This window comes from Macaca mulatta, chromosome 2 (genome assembly GCF_049350105.2).
Source record: "Macaca mulatta isolate MMU2019108-1 chromosome 2, T2T-MMU8v2.0, whole genome shotgun sequence".
Classification (NCBI taxonomy): Eukaryota; Metazoa; Chordata; class Mammalia; order Primates; family Cercopithecidae; genus Macaca; species Macaca mulatta.
In genome coordinates, this window is record NC_133407.1 from 103,755,745 (window position 1) to 103,775,028 (window position 19,284).

General features: G+C 40.2%; 1 protein-coding gene across 5 annotated transcripts in view; it reads left to right on the plus strand.

The window, feature by feature from the left end:
• The window catches only part of ENTPD3 (ectonucleoside triphosphate diphosphohydrolase 3), a 40,037-nt gene extending 24,994 nt beyond the window's left edge, over positions 1–15,043 (plus strand). For 2 of the 5 annotated variants that reach the window (XM_015131264.3, XM_077991001.1), the window contains 6 exons: positions 1,913–2,072; positions 3,070–3,303; positions 9,246–9,518; positions 9,687–9,797; positions 10,234–10,371; positions 13,690–15,043. In XM_015131264.3, the coding sequence (XP_014986750.1) occupies positions 1,913–2,072; positions 3,070–3,303; positions 9,246–9,518; positions 9,687–9,797; positions 10,234–10,371; positions 13,690–13,926 (1,153 nt within the window). In that variant the 3' untranslated portion in view covers positions 13,927–15,043. 5 annotated transcript variants of the gene reach the window in all.
• Positions 15,044–19,284: the final 4,241 nt, after the last annotated feature.

Below are 19,284 nucleotides of genomic sequence, written 5' to 3' on the forward strand. Positions count from 1 at the left end.
CTCCTTTAACATGATAATGAAAAGAAATCATGACGTGCTCTCCGTTAGACTGGGCCTTTTCCTTATAGTCTCATAATTCTCATTTCTAATCTGATTTCCTGGTTGACCACATTGAATGTGAAAAGAAGTCAGATTTCTTTGCTCACTCTTGGAATCTGCAGTGTATTTCTAAATTATTTCATTTACGTGTAATAGAAATGACTTAAAAACTCCTTCCTTTTGCCTTTTCTTTCTTATAAAAACAGTTCTTTCAACAAGGGTGGAACTGAAACCTTGTAATCTCAGAGAACACAGCAAGGCAGCCCCTTTACAGGCTCTTAATTCCATGGACCTAAAATCCTCATCTGCTGTAGTGGATGCTTCCTTAACACGACATGTGTGGAGCTACTTATAGAAAAGTCAGCTGCAGGATGTGCTCATGAAGTTTTCAACTTGGAGACTGAATGCTTAGGGCTTAATTTGTGAAATCCTTCTGCTTTCACTCTATTCAATTCACATTTTCAGGCTGAATTTCCCATTTCAGAATACATTAGGATGCTGTTTACCCTCCCTGGGATTTGACTTCAGGTAACAAGTTTCAGCACAGGACCTGAGCAATACCAACAATATGAATGGGATAAGTGACTACAATCAGAGAGAAATACTGGTCCAATTCCATTAAATGTCTGTAGAAGTTACTCTAAAATATCTTTGCTTTACCAGTAGTGTTTGTACCTATGTAAACTTCTTGGTTGAACTGGCTCTGACCTTATGACTTAAGTAGACTTCTACTACTCTAAAAACAAAAACAAAACAAACAAACAAACAGCTCTTAAGAACCTGACTTTTTTTTTGGTTGCTTCCCCTCCCTCCCCCAGTCTTTCAGTGAGAAATAATTAAAAGGCTCTGCAATTTACAGCTCATGACAAAAACCACGGAACAGAAAACTCACCCCTTAGGAAAAAGTGAATGTCTCCTTTGAATAAATTAAGTACTAACTTTTTCTTGTAAAACTGTTTTCTGATGATGATCTATTTCTTCTGAGGAACTAGCTGATATTTTAATTACTAGACAAGTAAAACAGAAAATAAAACAATTAATGAGAATTAGCTGGGATGAGAATTGATGAAACTGGGAAAACTCTGAATTATTTTCCAAGCAGTGATAACTGGCCACTGAATTGGAATGGATCCTGCTTATAGCCTTGCTCTTTCTTCTTCCTGATTGTCAGCCAGTGCCCCTGGCTGTCTTAACCCACGGATGAAAGAGGAAATAATCTCCCAAGCGAGCTCTTTCATAGCGTAAAATGGCAGCGATGGATGCCATAACATTCTGTCACTAGGGATAGAATGCTGTGTTGCCACTTGTCTAAGAGTCAGCACACCAGTGGTTTTTCAATCCAGTGACAGCCATGATGACTGTCATATCCCTTCATGCTAAAGCCCTCCCAAAGACTGAAGCAGAAACAGCTGAAAACTCAATGTTCTTCCTTTCCCCTTTCCTACTAAGCTCCCCTTCCTTCTTGTCAGATGAGGGTTCCTTCGTATGGTGCCTTCAAGAGATTATTTATGCCACTCTTATGCCTTCATCAATCTCCTTTCCTCTGCTGATCTGAGAGAGCAATGGCAGTTAAATAGGAGGCTCTTTTGATACATGAACAGATGATATAGGTGGGGAGAACAAATTGTACTTTTACTGAAAGCAATTTTCCTACTTGGCAGCTTGACAGGTAACAAGTGGATCCTGCCTTCACAGTTGCCCCAGAAGACTTCAACTTGCAAAAGGGATTGTGGTGTACAGCACACATCTGGAAAATCATTCATCCCCACCAGCAGGGAGATGGGGAAGTTTGCATTTTCACCTGAGTGAGACTATATATTTTAAGACTCTATTGTCTGGGCACTCAGACTTGTTTGTTTTGTGCCTTGCATAGGTTGCAAAATGAAACAGCAGCTAATGAAGTCCTTGAAAGCATCCAAAGCTACTTCAAGTCCCAGCCCTTTGACTTTAGGGGTGCTCAAATCATTTCTGGGCAAGAGGAAGGGGTATATGGATGGATTACGGCCAACTATTTAATGGGAAATTTCCTGGAGGTGTGTGGAAACAAATGCATGGTTTTTAATCTTACTGTTTATCCTATCTCTTGTGAGTGATAGCCTAAGTAGAGGTACACACCATTAGGGATATCTGTCCTGTATCACTCCTATCATGTAATGCATTAGGGAAATACCTATGAGACAATAGCTAAGAAAGACCTGTATAGCTGGGGAGAAAACATGGTCATAAATAGGACTAAATGCTTGGGAGGGAGGGAATCTCATCACTTTACTAGCTTGTAAGAAATTGAAGGGGGTGGGATCTAAATTTAACACTAGGCTATGGGTCTTTGGGAGGGCAGTTGAATAATCCTTCAGAGAGGCTCCATGACCATTTGAAATTTACAAAGCCCTCAGGAAGTCTGCATCCCTAAGTCCCCAGAGACAGGAGGAAGTCTTCACTCTGTGTTCCCAGGTCTCCTCACAGTCCAGTCCCTGCACTCCCTGCTCCCTTGGTGCAGAGGAAAGTTGATTCCAAGAGACAACTGCCATGTTACAGGGGGCACAAAACGGGAGTTACTCAGAGCATATCCAGCCCAAGACCTATTTTGTTCCCCTTCAAATGTATTTTAAATTTTTAAATAGTTACCAATAATTAACGTTTGGGAAATTTCACATAAAAATCCATACTTCTAGCTTCTTCTGACCTCCTCACTCCTCCCCAAAATCGGAGGAACTGGTCACAGTAGATGCACATTCCTGCCCGGTAATGGGAACAGAGTGTAATTCGTGGACTCTCCAGTTTGCCACAGACCCCACCACTCCCTGTTATACACCTAATCTACTTCACTCATTTATTACCTACCTATGTTACTTGCCCAGCTCTTGTAAGCACGTGAATTCACCACCTCTGAAAGAAAAGGAGAGAATTGGCCTCACATGCTCTCTCTGTCCTACTTCTTAGTAATAGGAGACGAGGCTTGGGTGGAGAACTTTGGGCAAACAGAGATGGTGCCTTTGGCTTTCTTTCTCACTTCCTTTTCCCACTGTGCAGAAGAACCTTTGGCATATGTGGGTGCACCCGCATGGAGTGGAAACCACGGGTGCCCTGGACTTAGGTGGTGCCTCCACCCAAATATCCTTCGTGGCAGGAGAGAAGGTGGATCTGAACACCAGCGACATCATGCAGGTGTCCCTGTATGGCTACGTGTACACGCTCTACACACACAGCTTCCAGTGCTATGGCCGGAATGAGGCTGAGAAGAAGTTTCTGGCAATGCTCCTGCAGGTACTTGAGTCGGGGGTAGGGGGTGGCAGGTGTTGTCTTGAGGGTTTGAGCTGAGGGGAGAATGCCCTGCCTTCTGGAGTCTGTCCTCTCCACTTCAATTGAAAGGTAGATGGAAATAACCCCATTTTCCAATTTACTCCTGGGGGTCCAAGTCCCTTTCCCCTCTCTCTCTCTTTCTTCCCCTCCCTCTCCCTCTCATGTTGCCCACTCCCAGTGAATTTGAGTAAGAAGTCTAGGGAATTTCCAGAGCTTCACATGTTTTGTAAATGACTCAAGACCTGGAATCCCTTTATGGACACAAACTGTTTTAAACCGGGAGCTAAATAAGCCTGAGATTTTTGAGACTCCCCTGGGTGTAGACAAAATAATATTAGTGGTCACAAGAGAAATGTGTGCTGAAGGGGGAGAGGGCAGAGCCTTCCCAGGCTTAGCCTCCTTTTAGATGGGTCTATATTAGGCAGGCTTGATACCCTTTATACGGTGGAACTTTAGAGCAACCACATTCCATCATGTTGATCAGTAATTCATTTGGTAAGTGTTTCAGAGCCCAGAAGGCTAATTCAGGCATCAGCTAGAAAGTTGTTGCTGATATTAAATTCAACATTATGTAGTGTGTGTTCATGAGGGCACTAACTCCATAGGTGAGACCCCAGACCCAAACGCTACTGCTCTGGGGACATCAATCTTAGCCATGGCTAGGTGGCTGAGAGGATGGGCCTTGACTACCTAGAGGGGTATGAGGAAATCAGAAGCCACAGATTCTGGCTTCTTACAGGACTCGAAGGCAGGGGAATTAGCCTAGGAACAAAATGGACACAACATCAGTAGGTTAACCCACATTCCTCCAACCTACTCTGATAACTGAAGACAGGAGCAGACTCTATCCTGCAGAAGAGTTGAGGGGGATCACAAAAGTGCATCTTCAGCAGGACTCACAACTTCAGACCCCTGCATTTACCCAGTGTTCATGCAGGGTGGGTTGTGGGAACTCAGCTTCCACTTCTGGCCCCTCCTCCAAACCTCTCCCCAATCCTCCCTGAAACGGCTGAGGCCCTGGGACACACGCATGGGACATTTATTGTCAGGAGAGTCTGAGCACTGCCTGGAAAGAACAGATGTGAGAAGCCTGCAGACAGCCCTCAACTACCCTTCTGTACTAATCCGTGCTCACACTGCTATAAAGAAATACCTGAAACTGGATAATTTATAAAGAAAAGAGGCTTGTTTAATTGGTTCATGGTTCTGTGGGCTGTACAGGTTTCTGCTTCTAGGGAGGCCTCAGGAAACTTACAGTCATAGTAGAAGGCAAAGGGGAAGCAAGCACTTCTCACATGCGGGAACAGGAGGGAAGACGCCACACACTTTTAAACAACCAGATCTCGTGACAACTCACTCACTATCATGAGAACAGCAAGGAGGAAATCTGCCCCCATGACCTAATCACCTCCCACCAGGCCCCTCCTCCAACAGTGGGATTACGATTTTACATGAGGCAAAGCCAAACTATGTCACCTTCCATGGCTCCCACCCCAACTTCCACTTCTCTCCCCAGTCAGCCAAACCAAGCCCTACAGGTAACTCAATCAATGCTCCCTATCAGGGGTCTCAATACTCATCACTCATCCCCACTTGCTCATCAAAGTAGTTCAACCAACATGCTTCTTTCTTGCTGGGAGAGAAGCTCTAGAAAATCCTCTTTTCTCCAGCTCCTTTTACTTCTAGCAATGCTTAATGTCCTTTGCTCCAGCTTTGACTCTAGCAGGAGTAGAATGTGGAAGCTCAGGTGAAATCCTCCTTTTTCCAGGGTGAGTGGGGATCAGAGAGGCTAATCTTCTAAATTTGGCTGGCCCTGTGGAATGTGTGTTTCTGTCTGTCTGCATGTGTCTGTGTGTTTTTGTACTTATACAATGTTTACTAAAGAATGATTATCTATATATCCAGCAGTCCACAGAAGAGAAGTAAATACTTTACCTTTCTGAGGTCTGATTTAGGCTTGAGAATGCCAGTCTCCAAATGTGAGCCCAGCACTGGGGGTGGAGGAGTGAGCACCCATCCTCTCACAGTCAGCTCACAGGAACAGGGACACATGTCTTCAATTTGCCTGGTAACCTCTAGATGCCTGATAGGGTGACTCTGCCCTCGGAGGCTTCTGACTCATCCAAGAGGAGAGATTCAGATGAGATGAGGATTACTGACAAATTCATGTCAAGACCTGCCTGACCAACAGTTTCATAGGTCAAATATGTATTGCCAAGCCTTGACTTGGAAGGTTCACACAAATTATTGCATCATAAACACTGACTGAGTAAATTCCATCAGTCTGGATCTTGTTTCCTCATCTGTAATATAAGGAACTACGTAGTGTGGTGAGAATGATAGCTGGATATGTACTTTGCAAATTACTTTCATATTAATAAGTCTCCAGTCACCTTGGAGCTGAAGTCTCATTCTGACAACATGTTGGATATTAGGAATATGTATTCACTTTCTTTCCATTTTTAAGTAAGAAATTTGTCTTCTGTTTTTAATGTAATATATGTTCAGTGAAAAACATTTAGAAGATGCACACCAAAAACTATAAAGGATTTCTTTAAAAACGGAATTAACCACTATTAATCATACTATTGCATTTTCTTCCACTTTTTTAATGTATGAAAGTATAAAAACTTGGCTTCATATGGTATATATAATTTTATATTTACCTTTTATTTTACCTAACCATATATTATGGTCAATTTCCTGTGTTGTTAATGTCCTTTTAAAATATTATTTTTATGAGAGCATAGTATTCCAAGTACCATAACTTAAAAAGAAAAAGAAATTGACCATTTGATTATGAAAGAAAGTACATTCTTATTGTAAAAATTTAAAGCCATACAAAGAGTGTTAAAGTCAAAATGAAAGATCCTCCTTCCAATCCCATTTACTGAATGCCATCACTGGTCAAAGCTTAATATGTTGTTCTTCTACACTTTCCAGGTCAGTATATTAACTTATTTTCTTTACTATTTAATATCCCATAATGTATCAATCATTCCCTTCCTCATGGACATCAGGCTGTGTCCTGTTTTGTTGCTACGACAATAATATAATAAGCCTTCTTACCCATATAACCTTATGAACCAGTGATTTTATTTCTGTAGGATAGGTTCAAAGGACAGGTGTATTTTTTTTATTTAAATGAACAAATAGGTAATCTTCCAACAAAATTAAAACCATGCAGATTACCACCCATGTTGTGATGACTTTTTGAAATAAGCTTCAGGAATTCCAAAACATTCTAATAATAAGTACTTAGATAATGAGGATCTGTTTCTGGATTTTCTGTTCGATACATTCATTGTTCTATTTTGGGACCAATATCATGTTGTTCTACCTGCAATAGTCTATTTTTCTACTCTCAGATGTTTATCTTGAACTTCAAAGTCATTTGAAGCAGTAACAAAAAAGAAAGTTTTTTGTTGAGATTGTGATTGTAATTACATTGATTCATACATTAATTTGGTTAAAATATGCTTATTAGTGACATCAACAATTTCTATCCAGAATTATACAGTGTATTTCCATTTATTTAATTCTTGGCTTGTATCCTTCAATAAAATGTATAGTTTTCACCATTGGTTCTGTACCTCTGTTGTTAAATGTATTTTCTTTGTGTGTATTTTTTAAACTTTCTGTCACTAATGAGAATAGTTTCTATCACTGTTTTTTCCAGTTTTAACCAGTTTAACTCTAAAATCAGATTATGCTATAGTTTTCTAGTGGACTTTTCTCCCTCGAACCCGCTGATTGACTTTTTCATGACAGTGCCCTTCAACCACTAAGCTCGGTGAAGACTGTTGAATGCTGAATGCCTGAACTTGGCACATTGGCCCATTATATGTAAAGAATGCCACAACAAAAATTCAGACACAAAAAAAAGAAAAGAACTAATATTTACTAAGTTTTTCCTATGTACTAAGTCAGAAATAATTTATGTTATCTTGTTTCTTCTCTGGACCAAGCCAGAAATAATTTATAGTTTTAAACATTTTAAAAGTATAAGTCTCCCTTCAGACTATACTAGAAAAGAAAAAAAAGTATAAATCAGATTTGGAAGTAGACACTAAATAGCCAATTGATTGATTCGATATTTTTTTCTTTCAACCAATATTTCAGCTATTGGGTGACCCAAGTATGATATGCTATAAATTATATGTAACGGCTTTTGAAAATCATAAATTGTTTTCATACCATAGAGGCAGAAAGGGGCCTGTTTGCCTCTTTCTCAGTCAAATGAAGATCTTTCTGGAAAACACTCATTTGGGTTCTATTTGATGAATGTTAAGCTTTTATAGGATTTTTGCAGAATCTTGTCACTGACCTTTGTTAAACAATTGCATTACTTGAATATGTACCTCAGTTTCCTCATTAGTAAAATGAAAGGGTTGGGCTAAATGTCTGAGTCAAGATTTTACTGTAGGGTGACCAGGTGCAGTGGCTCACACCTGTAATCCTAGCACTTTGGAAGGCTAAGGCAGGAGACTCTCTTGTGCACAGGAGTTTGAGACCAACCTGGGTAACATAGGGAGAACATACCTCTACCAAAAAAAAAACTAATTAAAAAAAATTTTTTTTTTAAATTTTTTTGAGACGGAGTCTTGCTCTGTCACCCAGGCTGGAGTGTAACGGTGCAATCTCAGTTCGCTGCAACCTCCACTTCCCGGGTTCAAGTGATTCTCCTGCCTCAGCCTCCCGAGTAGCTGGGACTACAGGTGCATGCCACCACGTCTGGCTAATTTTTGTATTTTTAGGAAAGATGGAGTTTCACCATGCTGCCCAGGCTGGTCTCAAACTCCTGATCTCAAATGATCCGCCTGCCTCAGCCTCCTAAAGTGCTGGGATTACAGGTGTGAGCCATCACACCCAGCTAAAAGAAAAGATTTTACTATAGGGGAAGCAGTATGCCTTAGTGGCTTAAGTTGAACATAGTTCAAATCCAATTCCTTCAAAAAGAGAGTTCATAAACTGAATCAACAACATTTAGGATTTTAGCATAAAATAGAGTATTTTGCACCAGTAGATTAAAGATTGAATAGTCATATGGAAAAAGTAAAGCCAAGTCTATCTGAATCTTTAAGTCAAATAAATTGCAATGGATAAAAGATTTATATGTGACAAGGTTATTTGTTTGTAATGGCAAAATGATTGGGAACCACCTCAGTGTTCATCTAGATGATATTCCTTAAATAAAGTATGATTTATTTGTACAGTGGAATACTATGCAGCTACTAAAAAAATAGGCCACTCTGTAAGTACAATGAATGGAAATATCTCAAAGATACATTTTTAAGTGAGAAAAGCAACGGGTACAATGGGGTATATAAAGTGCTACCATTTATGGCTTTAAAAAAAGAAAAGCATGGGAGAAAAAAATATATTTGCATGTGCATGCCAGATCATTGGAAGGATACACAAAAATTGGCAATAGTGATTGTTTCCAGAGAGAGGCCTGATGGCTGCAAGTGGATGAGAAGGAGACTTTACTTTCATATGTTTATTTGTACCTTTTGGATTATTTTGCTAGGTGGATAGATGACATTCTACTTAAAATGATACATTAAATATATCCATTTTCTCAACATGTGAAGTTCATAAAACCTGGTTCACAGGGCTATCATAAGAGCTGGATCAGATAATGTGAGAGAGAGCCTAGCGCTATGCCTGGTACAAGGTAATTGTCACACACACACACACACACACACACACACACACACACCCTTTCCCCCCACCCCCACTTGAATTATCTAGACAACCTATCATCAAAGACATGCTGACATAGAATGGTATTTTTTGTTTTTCTCTTGGCATTGGAGGATAGTGATAGAGAGAATTTGCAAAAGGGAGATACTTGGCTATCCACAAAAAACGTGGTTTCTAACACCTTACTCTTATACCTACAGAATTCTCCTACCAAAAACCATCTCACCAATCCCTGTTACCCTCGGGATTATAGCATCAACTTCACCATGGGCCATGTATTTGATAGCCTGTGCACTGTGGACCAGAGGCCAGAAAGTTATAACCCCAGTGATATCATCACTTTTGAGGGAACTGGGGACCCATCTCTGTGTAAGGAGAAGGTGGCTTCCTTATTTGACTTCAAAGCTTGCCATGATCAAGAAACGTGTTCTTTTGATGGGGTTTATCAGCCAAAGATTAAAGGGCCATTTGTGGTAAGAGCAAAACCTGAAAGATTCCTTTCTTTCCCCGTTGAATATTTATTTCTCACTTTTCTGTTTCTCCTCTGCTGACCTGTTAGCCACCTTCTAATTCCTCACCCATAAACCTTTCTATTATACCCATTCTGAGAACTAATTTCCTTCTGTATTACTTATTTCCAGGCTTTTGCAGGATTCTACTACACAGCCAGTGCTTTAAATCTTTCAGGTAGCTTTTCCCTGGACACCTTCAACTCCAGCACCTGGAATTTCTGCTCACAGAATTGGAGTCAGGTCAGTATTTAAAGAGAAAGTATCAATGTCAGTACAAAAAAATATATATATGGTAGAATCTATTCTATGTGTGTATATTCTGAATTTAGCCTTTATGCTCTTCTATTTCCATCACATCTGTAAAATAAAAAGAATAAGGGAAGCTACTCCCACACCTGTGGTGTGAATTAATGTTATAACTACATGCACAATGGTTAGAACAATATTTGGCATATAATAATAAGCACTCAATGAGTTTAAAGATTAGTATATTGTGAAATTATATAGTGATATCTTCATAATTATATTGAATAATTATATGATTGTATTATAAAGTCTTTTCTATTATGAAATTATGGATGATAAGATTCTTTAAAACATGACTTTTAACCCAAGGTGTTCATTTTAAAACATACTTGCCTGCCCTGCCTCTAAGATGTTTTAAACCTCCTTTCAGCTCCCACTCCTGCTCCCCAAATTTGATGAGGTATACGCCCGCTCTTACTGCTTCTCAGCCAACTATATCTACCACTTGTTTGTGAATGGTTACAAATTCACAGAGGAGACTTGGCCCCAGATACATTTTGAAAAAGAAGTAAGTCAAAGCACAAATCATTTTCTCTCTTTTTCCCAACAGAGAGATTTGTATGTATGTGTGTGGAGCAAATGTAGAAGGTAAAAGGGTATTAACGAGTTAAACTCACTGGGTGGAAGCTGATCAGACTGATCCCTTGTGAGTTTCCCAGAAGAGGTCGTGGAGAATTTAGTGGAGTTGCTCATGGGTGTCCATTCTCCTGGAAAAGACTGGAGGCCAAGGGCCAATGGACTAGGAGGTCCTGGAGGGCAGAGACTTGTCTTGGTATCTTCATATTCCCAGCACTCAGCACAAGGGATAGAGCCTAGAAGGTGCTTAGTAAATGTTTGTTGAATTCGTAAATAAATATGAATTCATAAATAAATATGAATTAAGGATATGAGACTTTTCATCCTGAAAAGAAGCTTTAAATGTAACCATTTTTAAAAGAGGATAGCAACTAATTCTTCTCCATTTTATGCAGATGGCGGAGTAAGATATAGGCCTTAGAGCCTGACGGATTTGCATTAGCATTAAATAAACATTTTCTCTTTGAATGAACCTGAAGTCATTACATTCACTGACAAAGATTTGGGGGATGGAGAAGATATTCTTAGCTCAGGGTTTAATATATCTAAAAATATGTATATTTATAGATATCTATAAATACATACATATATATATATGATGGTCAAGTGACCAGAATGGTCCAAAGCTGGAATCACAGCTGTCACCTGGTGACAGGTGAAAGGACCTCCATACCTTGTTTCAGGCAGGGCTCAGCCTTGCAAATATGTTCAGCCAGCACTATGTTCCCCAGGTTCCAGAGAATTTTCTCATTTCAGGAATAGCTGATATGAAGCCTGAAGGATGTCTGGAGTCAGCCTGTTCAATACCAGCTTCAGCAATAATTAGATTAAATCAATCAATATCCTGCATTAGGTCTCTGACTCTCTACTTTTACATAAATAAAATTGAGTCATCTACAAAAAAATAAGGATGTCTGGAGACACAAGGACTGTTGGTAGCATGTACTCTCTAAGCTTTTCTTCTAATGAATCTAATTACCAGTAAAGTATATTATAAGAATTGAGAATGACTTTCCATTTGAATGCCAGTTTGAGTTGATATAGTATCTAAGTTAAAAGTTCCTTTTTTCTAATTATAAAGAATGTTATGTCCAGCCAAATTAGTAATTAAATGTGAAGATGTAGGCTGGGTGCAGTGGCTCACACCTGTAATCCCAGCACTTTGGGAGGCCGAGGCAGGTGGATCACCTGAGGTTGGTAGTTCGAGACCAGCCTGACCAACAAGGAGAAACACTGTCTCTACTAAAAATACGAAATTCGCCGGGCATGATGGTGCATGCGTGTAATCCCAGCTACTCAGGAGGCTGAGGCAGGAGAATCACCATAACCTGGGAGGTGGAGGTTGCCATGAGCCGAGATCATGCCATTGCACTCCAGCCTGGGCAACAAGAGCAAAACTCCATCTCTAAATAAATAAATAAAAATAAAAATGTTAAGGTGTAAAAAGACTTAAGAAGATTTGCTGCACAAAGACTTACATTGAAAATATTTTTGATGGAAGTAATAAAATAAGAAGAGAAATAAATCCAAGACATGTTACAAAAATACTGGAAGTAAGAATAAATGATGTTGTGGCTTAAAATTTACATTAAAAAGGCCAGGTGCTGTGGCTCACACCTGTAATTCCAGCACTCTGGGAGGCTGAGGCAGATGGATCACCTGAGGTCAGGAGTTCAAGACCAGCCTGGCCAACATGGTAAAACCATGTCTCTACTAAAAATACAAAATATTAACTGGGTGTGGTGGCATGCGCCTTTACTCCCAGCCACTCAGGAGGCTGAGGCAGGAGAATCACTTGAAACTGGGAGGTGGAGGTTGCAGTAAGCCGAGATCTCACCATTTCACTCCAGCCTAGGCAACAGAACAAGACTCCGTCTCAAAAAAAAAAAAAAAAAAAAAAAGATGTTAAAAAAACAGAAAACAAACACTAAAGAAAACTATAAAAATAAATGCCATTCATATGACTCAAGTATAGAAAATACCCAACATGATAAGGGTGTGGTAAGGAGTTATAAGATACAGGGACATAAGAGTAACCTAAAATTCAAATTCTCTTCTTGTCAAAGGGAACATAGAGGTATCTTTTTCTTTTTCTTTCTTTTTTTTTTTTTTTTTTTTTTGAGACGGAGTCTCGCTCTGTCACCTAGGCTGGAGTGCAATGGCGTGATCTCAGCTCACTGCAGCCTCTGCCTCTTGGGCTCAAGCAATTCTCCTGCCTCAGCCTCCTGAGTAACTGGGATTACAGGCACCCACCATCATGCCTGGCTAATTTTTGTATTTTTATAGAGACAGGGTTTCACCACGTTGGCCAGGCTGGTCTTGAACTCCTGACCTCAGGTGATCCGCCTGCCTCAGCCTCCCAGAGTGCTGGGATTATAGGCCTGAGCCACCATGCCTGGCCACAGATATCATTTTTAAGGCAGGAAAGAAGAAAAAAATATATATATATATAAAAGCACTAATTGAAAATTTAAAAGTAAGATATTAGAAAGAAGTGTAAATATATTAATAATCACAATAATTATAAATGGACTAAACCTACCAGTTAAAAGACAGATGTCAGATTGAATTTTTAGAAATCAAGCAGGTGCCATTTATAAGAGAAACGTGATTCAAGCATAAAGACATGGAAAGATTGAAAGATAACTTTTTTAAATTATCAAACACTACCCAAAAGAAAGCTGGTGTAACTATTTAATATCTGGCAAAGCTGTCTTTAAGACAAAGAGCCTCATTCTAGACAGCAAGGGTTACAACATAATGATAAAATGTTCAATTCACTATGAAGATTGTAAAGGTGAAACATTTATACACCTAATAAAACACCCTAAAAACATGTAAAGCAAAAATGGATAGAACAACCAGAAGAAATTGACAGTCAGCTTCCCATTTGGGCTGATTTCCTATTCTTAGAAACTGGTCCTGGGATCAGCAAACCACTCATTAGCCTCTTTCTCTAGCCACAAACACTCTTGTGCTCCTGGACAACAGGAACACTTTCACTATTATTAACTGTGCCTTCTTCACTCTTGGCTATGACAAGATTGTGAGGATTTGTTCTTTTGACTATTTCTTCTGCAGTGCTGGAGGTGTGATTCCCCAAGTCTTTGTGGCTACAGTGTGGTGTCTTAACTTGGGCAAGTCCTTTGACCTCTTTGGGCCACAATTTCCCTTGGGAGCTTTGTGAGGTTGATAGTGGTATGCCTCTGGTATGTAATTGTAGCCTTGAGCCTTGTCCTCTACTCCACAGGTGGGGAATAGCAGCATAGCGTGGTCTCTTGGCTACATGCTCAGCCTGACCAACCAGATACCAGCTGAAAGCCCTCTGATCCGTCTGCCCATAGAACCACCTGTCTTTGTGGGCACCCTTGCTTTCTTCACAGCGGCAGCCTTGCTGTGTCTGGCATTTCTTGCGTACCTGTGTTCAGCATCCAGAAAAAAGAGGCACTCCGAGCATGCCTTTGACCAGGCAGTGGATTCTGACTGAGCCTTCAAAGCAGCTCCTGGAGTCCAGTGGCTGCTTAGAGTCAGCCTGGGTGGCACCAGGCAACACAGGTAAAGTGGCTGCCTTCAGGAAATACAACTAACTAAAATCAAACACCTAGGTCACGTGCCTCTCAAATACTGATTTCTGCCACAGTACCTCTTGGGGCGTCCCTTGGCTATTCTGTGCATATTGCTCTTCAGAGACCTCACTACCCATGTGCTGATCTATTGGGGAACAGAGAAGAGACAGGCCACCAAGATCAGGCTCTTTATTTTAAGTCCCCCAGAGGAAGAGTAAGTTGAGAGGGTATCAGCTTAATGTTGAAGAATTGACCTCAGGGCTCAGTTTCTATTTCCCTCCCTCAGTATTCTTCCTGGCAGGATACCCATTAAGCATTTGGCCCAATCAGATATCCCATTTTATAGTTTTTTTTTCCCATTGGTCTTTAACTAAGACTTTCTTGTAGCAATCTCATAAGCAGTGAACCCCTCAGATCAGTAGAATATAGTATCTGGGGGAGAAGACTTATTTCCCTCAGGGCAGTGGCCACAGCCAGGCTTCTGTCATATAGGTGGATCCCGAAGCACAGAAACATAAAAACGGTCTCCCAGAAAACTATAGACCATTCTCCAAGTGGAATTCCCACTTAGGGCTCTGGTCACTAGATTGCAACCTTTGTGTTTGTCATCATCCTCATCTCACCACTGTATTGCTATGCCCTCCCATAAAAACACATTTATCCCTAGCAAGATTGTTGCATTCCAGATTTTACTGCCTTTGCTAGGCTTTTGTTTAGCAAAGGGCTGCCTTTCCATTGTTTTCATGGTGTATATATTTTTGTCACCATTCCCACAGTATACTTGATGTTGTCATAGAACATCCTACTTTATGATTTACTAGCCAATTACTTTCCTAGATCATAGACCTCTCTGCATAGTAGTCATAGGTCTTGACTTTGGGGAAAGAAAAGGAAGCTGCAGGAATATTTATCTCCAAAGTTGAATGAGAAAGAACTCCAGCAAATCCAATGGCTACAAAGTAAAAATCAGCATTATTTCATATTGCTGTTTCTTAGCTGAATATGGAATAAAGAACTATTATTTTATTTTGACTTGCAGTGGGTGTGTGTGTGTTAACTTACATATGGTAGTCTTCCTCCTAAGGACTCTAGGTGATATTTATGAGAGAAAATGTTTTCCCTAGTGAATTAAGAAACCCATTCATTAATATCACCTTTATTCCAGAGAGTTCAAAGTGCTTTTACTTCGATAAACCTTTGACCGCTTGAGATTATTGAGTCAAGCATTTCTGTACCTTATTTGAAATTCTAAGCCTCTGTGAGGCCACAACCTGACACTCAAATCTTATTTCTCATCCAGAATGGCTACTCCTATCCCAAACTGTACCTTTGCTCACATCATCCTCCCATCCTCCCACCAATACATGATTGAGAAGCAATCATGTATATTTCTCAAGATCCAGTTCCTTCCTGTAAGTCTTCCACAAAGCTTTCCTTGCACACACATACTATGCTGTATCTCCTGGACCACTTTTTCAAAACCAGCCACATAAGTCCTCATATTGTCATTTATCTTGGTGTATGTGTACAGCTTATTTCTAAAAGAGACAGTAGGCTTCTTAAGGGCAAAGCCTATTGTGCATCACTCCTCATTCATTCAACAGACATCTAAAAACACCTATTATGGCTGATACCTTTTAGGTGTGATCTTGGATTTGGACATATGATATGAACATAGTATTTATTCATATTTGTTGATTGAGGTTGTTTCCATGAGTGACTAAGAATGGGCAATAAACCATAGAGATAGCGGGGAAAAAACAGCATCCAAATCACCAAGAGTTTGCAAGAAAAAAAAACTTGTCTGTGCAAGAAAGAGAGTAAAAGCTCCAAGAAGGCAAGTCCTAGTCAACATTTCTAACTCATTTAGGAAGTTAGAATAAGCTGAGGTACTTTAGGTTTTCTGACACACACCGAAGAATTTTTGACTGGGTGTAGTAGCTCACACCTGTAATCTCAGCCTTTTGGGAGTAGCTGAGGCAGGCAGGATTGTTTGAGCCCAGGAGTTCGAGAGCAGCCTGGGAAACGTGGCAAAACCTCTTCTCTCCAAAAATTACAAAAATTAGCCAGAAGCTGTGGGCACACTTGGAGTTCCAGCTACTTGGTAGGTTGAGGTAGGAAGAGTGCTTGAGCCTGGGAGGTGGAGGTTGCAGTGAGCCGAGATCATGCCACTGCACTCTAGCCTGGGTAACAGAGCAAGACTGCAAGACTCTCTCTCTCTCTCTCTCTCTGATTCTCTCTCTCTCTCTCTCTCTCTCTCTCACACACACACACACACACACACACACACACACACACAAGAATTTTTATAGATAGACCATTGTGAAATCCGTAGTTCAAGTAGCATATCTAGCACTGTTACTGTGGTGAACAGAATTCTCCTTCGCCCTCTGGTGTTACTCCAATTATGTGGTTACATTGTCACATGGCAAAAGGGTTTTGCAGATGTAATTACAAATCAGTTGACCTTAAAATGGAGAGCTTATCCAGGTAGGCCTAACCTCACCACATGAGCTCTTTAAAGGCAGAGCATTTTCTCCAGAAGAAGAAGTCAGAGATTCAAAGCATGAGAAGAATTCCACGTGCAGTTGCCAGCTTGAGGATGGAGGGCGTCATGTGCAAAGGCCCGAAGTGCAGCCTCTAGAAACTAAGAGCAATCCCTGGCTGGCATCAGCAAAAAATCAGAGACCTCAGTCCTGCAGCTGCAAGGAGCTGGATTCTGCCAACAACCTGAATGAACTTGGAAGCATATTTTCACCCAGAGCCTTCAGATAAGAGTCCAGGTCAGATCATATCTTGATTTCAGCCTACTGAGACCCTAAGTGGAGAACCCAGTTGAGCCCACCGTGACTTCTGACTTACAAAACTATAAAGTAACAAAAAGATGATGTTTAAAGCCACTAAATTTGTGGTAATTTGTTACACAGTCACAGTGAACTAATACAACTATGGAACCCCAAACCCCAAAGCTCCAACCAAAGCGAGTCTTTTGATGTGAAATATGTGGTGAAGATAAAAGTGATGAGTATCACAAATGGTGTCTATTCCTAACTACAACTATGTAAAAAAAAGCATGGGTTCAGAGGTAAAAGTACATGCCAGCATTACCCAGCCACTGAGTGCTTTGGGGGATAGGGATTGGGGCTTGAGCTTTGGGCCTGGACGAGTCTAAAACCCACTGCATAACTTTTCCTTTCACACAGAAAGGCAGTATCATATAGTAGTTAGGAATCTGGCTTTAGATTTCTGTGGTCTAACATACCCATTCACATACAGACACCTGATTTATAACAGAGGTGTCACATCAGAGCAGTGGGAAAATGCAAGACAGTTGGATATCTTAATGGAGAAAAAATGAATTTGACCCTTTCCTCACTCCACTTGCAAGAATTGTTTCCAGGTAGCTTAAAGACCTAAGTGTGAAAAACCTATAAAGGTTTAGAAGAAAATGTAGGAGAACAGTTTTAGGATCCTGGGTAAGGGAAGGGTTTCTTAAACACTACACAAAAAGCATTAACCATAAGAAAATACTTAATACATTAAAATGTAAAACTTCTGTTCCTCAAAAAACATCATTAAAAGAGTGAAAAGACAAGCCACAGAGTGGAAGAAGGTATTCACAACACATATAACTGATAAAAGACTACTTTCCAAATTATATGAAGAACACCTACAAATCAGTAAGAAAAAGGAAGATGATTTAATTTTTCTAAACAGGCAATAATCTTGAAAATACACTTTTCAAAAGGAGACATCTAAATGTCCAATAAACATATGAAAAGATGCGCAATCTCATTATTGGGACAATGCAAATTCAAACTACAGAGAAATAGTACAACATGCTTGTTCGTTTGGCAAAACTTAAAAGTCTGACAATACCAAGTGTTAGTGAGGATGTGGAACTAGAACTCTCCTATACTGCTGTGGGACTGTAAATTAATGCAACCACTCTGGAAAACTGAGGTATTATCTAATAAAGGTGAAGATATGCACATAAAATGACCTGGAAATTCCAGTCCAAAGTATATACCTTAGTGATATATAGTCTTAGATATACCAGGACACATGCCTAAGAATGTTTTAAGCAGCAACCAAGATGCCTATCCCACGGAATAAATGAATAAATAAATAGCAATATAGCCATACTAGAAAATACTGTACATCAATGAAAACAAAAGAACTACATAGTAAAAAGGTTTTTTTTTTGTTTGTCTTTTGTTTTGTTTTTGTTTTTGTTTTTGTTTTGAGATGGAGTCTCCCTCTGTCACCCAGGGTGGAGTGCAGTGGCTCGATCTTGGCTCACTGTAAACTTCACCTCCTGGGTTGAAGTGAGTCTCCTGCCTCAGCCTCCTGGGATTACAGGCACCTGCCACCATGCCCAGCTAATTTTTGTATTTTTAGTAGAGACAGGGTTTCACCATGTTGGCCAGGCTGGTCTCGAACTTCTGATCTTGTGATCCGCCCACCTCGTCCTCCCAAAGTGCTGGGATTACAGGCATGAGTCATTGCATCTGGCCTAATACAAGGTTTAAAAACAGGCAAAACTGTTTAGTAAACGTTTAGGTAAACGCTAAAGAAAAGCAAGGAAATTATTACTCTGAAATTTGGGAGAAAATGGAGGCTGTGTCTGGAAAAGGATAAATGGGTGTCTTAGGCTGCTTGAACTGCCATAATAAAATACTATAAATTGAGTGGCTTAAACAACAGAAATTAATCTTCTCAGAGTTTTGGAGCCTCGGAATTCCAACATCAAGGCATCAGCTGACTAATTCCTGGTGAGGGCTCAATTCCTGGCTTGCAGATGGCGGCCGTTATGCTGTGTCCACATGGCCTTTCCTCTGAGCTCACAGGGAGAGCGAGAGCGAGAGCGAGAGCGAGAGAGCGAGCGCATTCTGGGATATCTTGAGGGCCACTCCTTCATAATCTTGTCTAACCCTAATTATCTCCCCTCCCAAAGGCTCTATCTCCAAATCCTATATTGGGGCGTTAGGGCTTCAACATATAAATTTGGGGGATCACAAATATTCAGTTCATAACAACAGGGCTTCTGGGATGACAGTGTTATTCTACAACTAGGTAGTGGCTACAGATGTTCTCTTTTTCAACCATTTATACATTATCTGTATGTCCTATACTACGATATAAAGTCACAGATCTGGGTTAACTCAAGAATTTTCTCCTTATTACCTCTACGGTTTTCATCATGTCTTTCAGTCTCCTTGAATCTTGACTTCCTCATATATAAAACGGGCATAATACCTACCTCATGGGATAGTTAA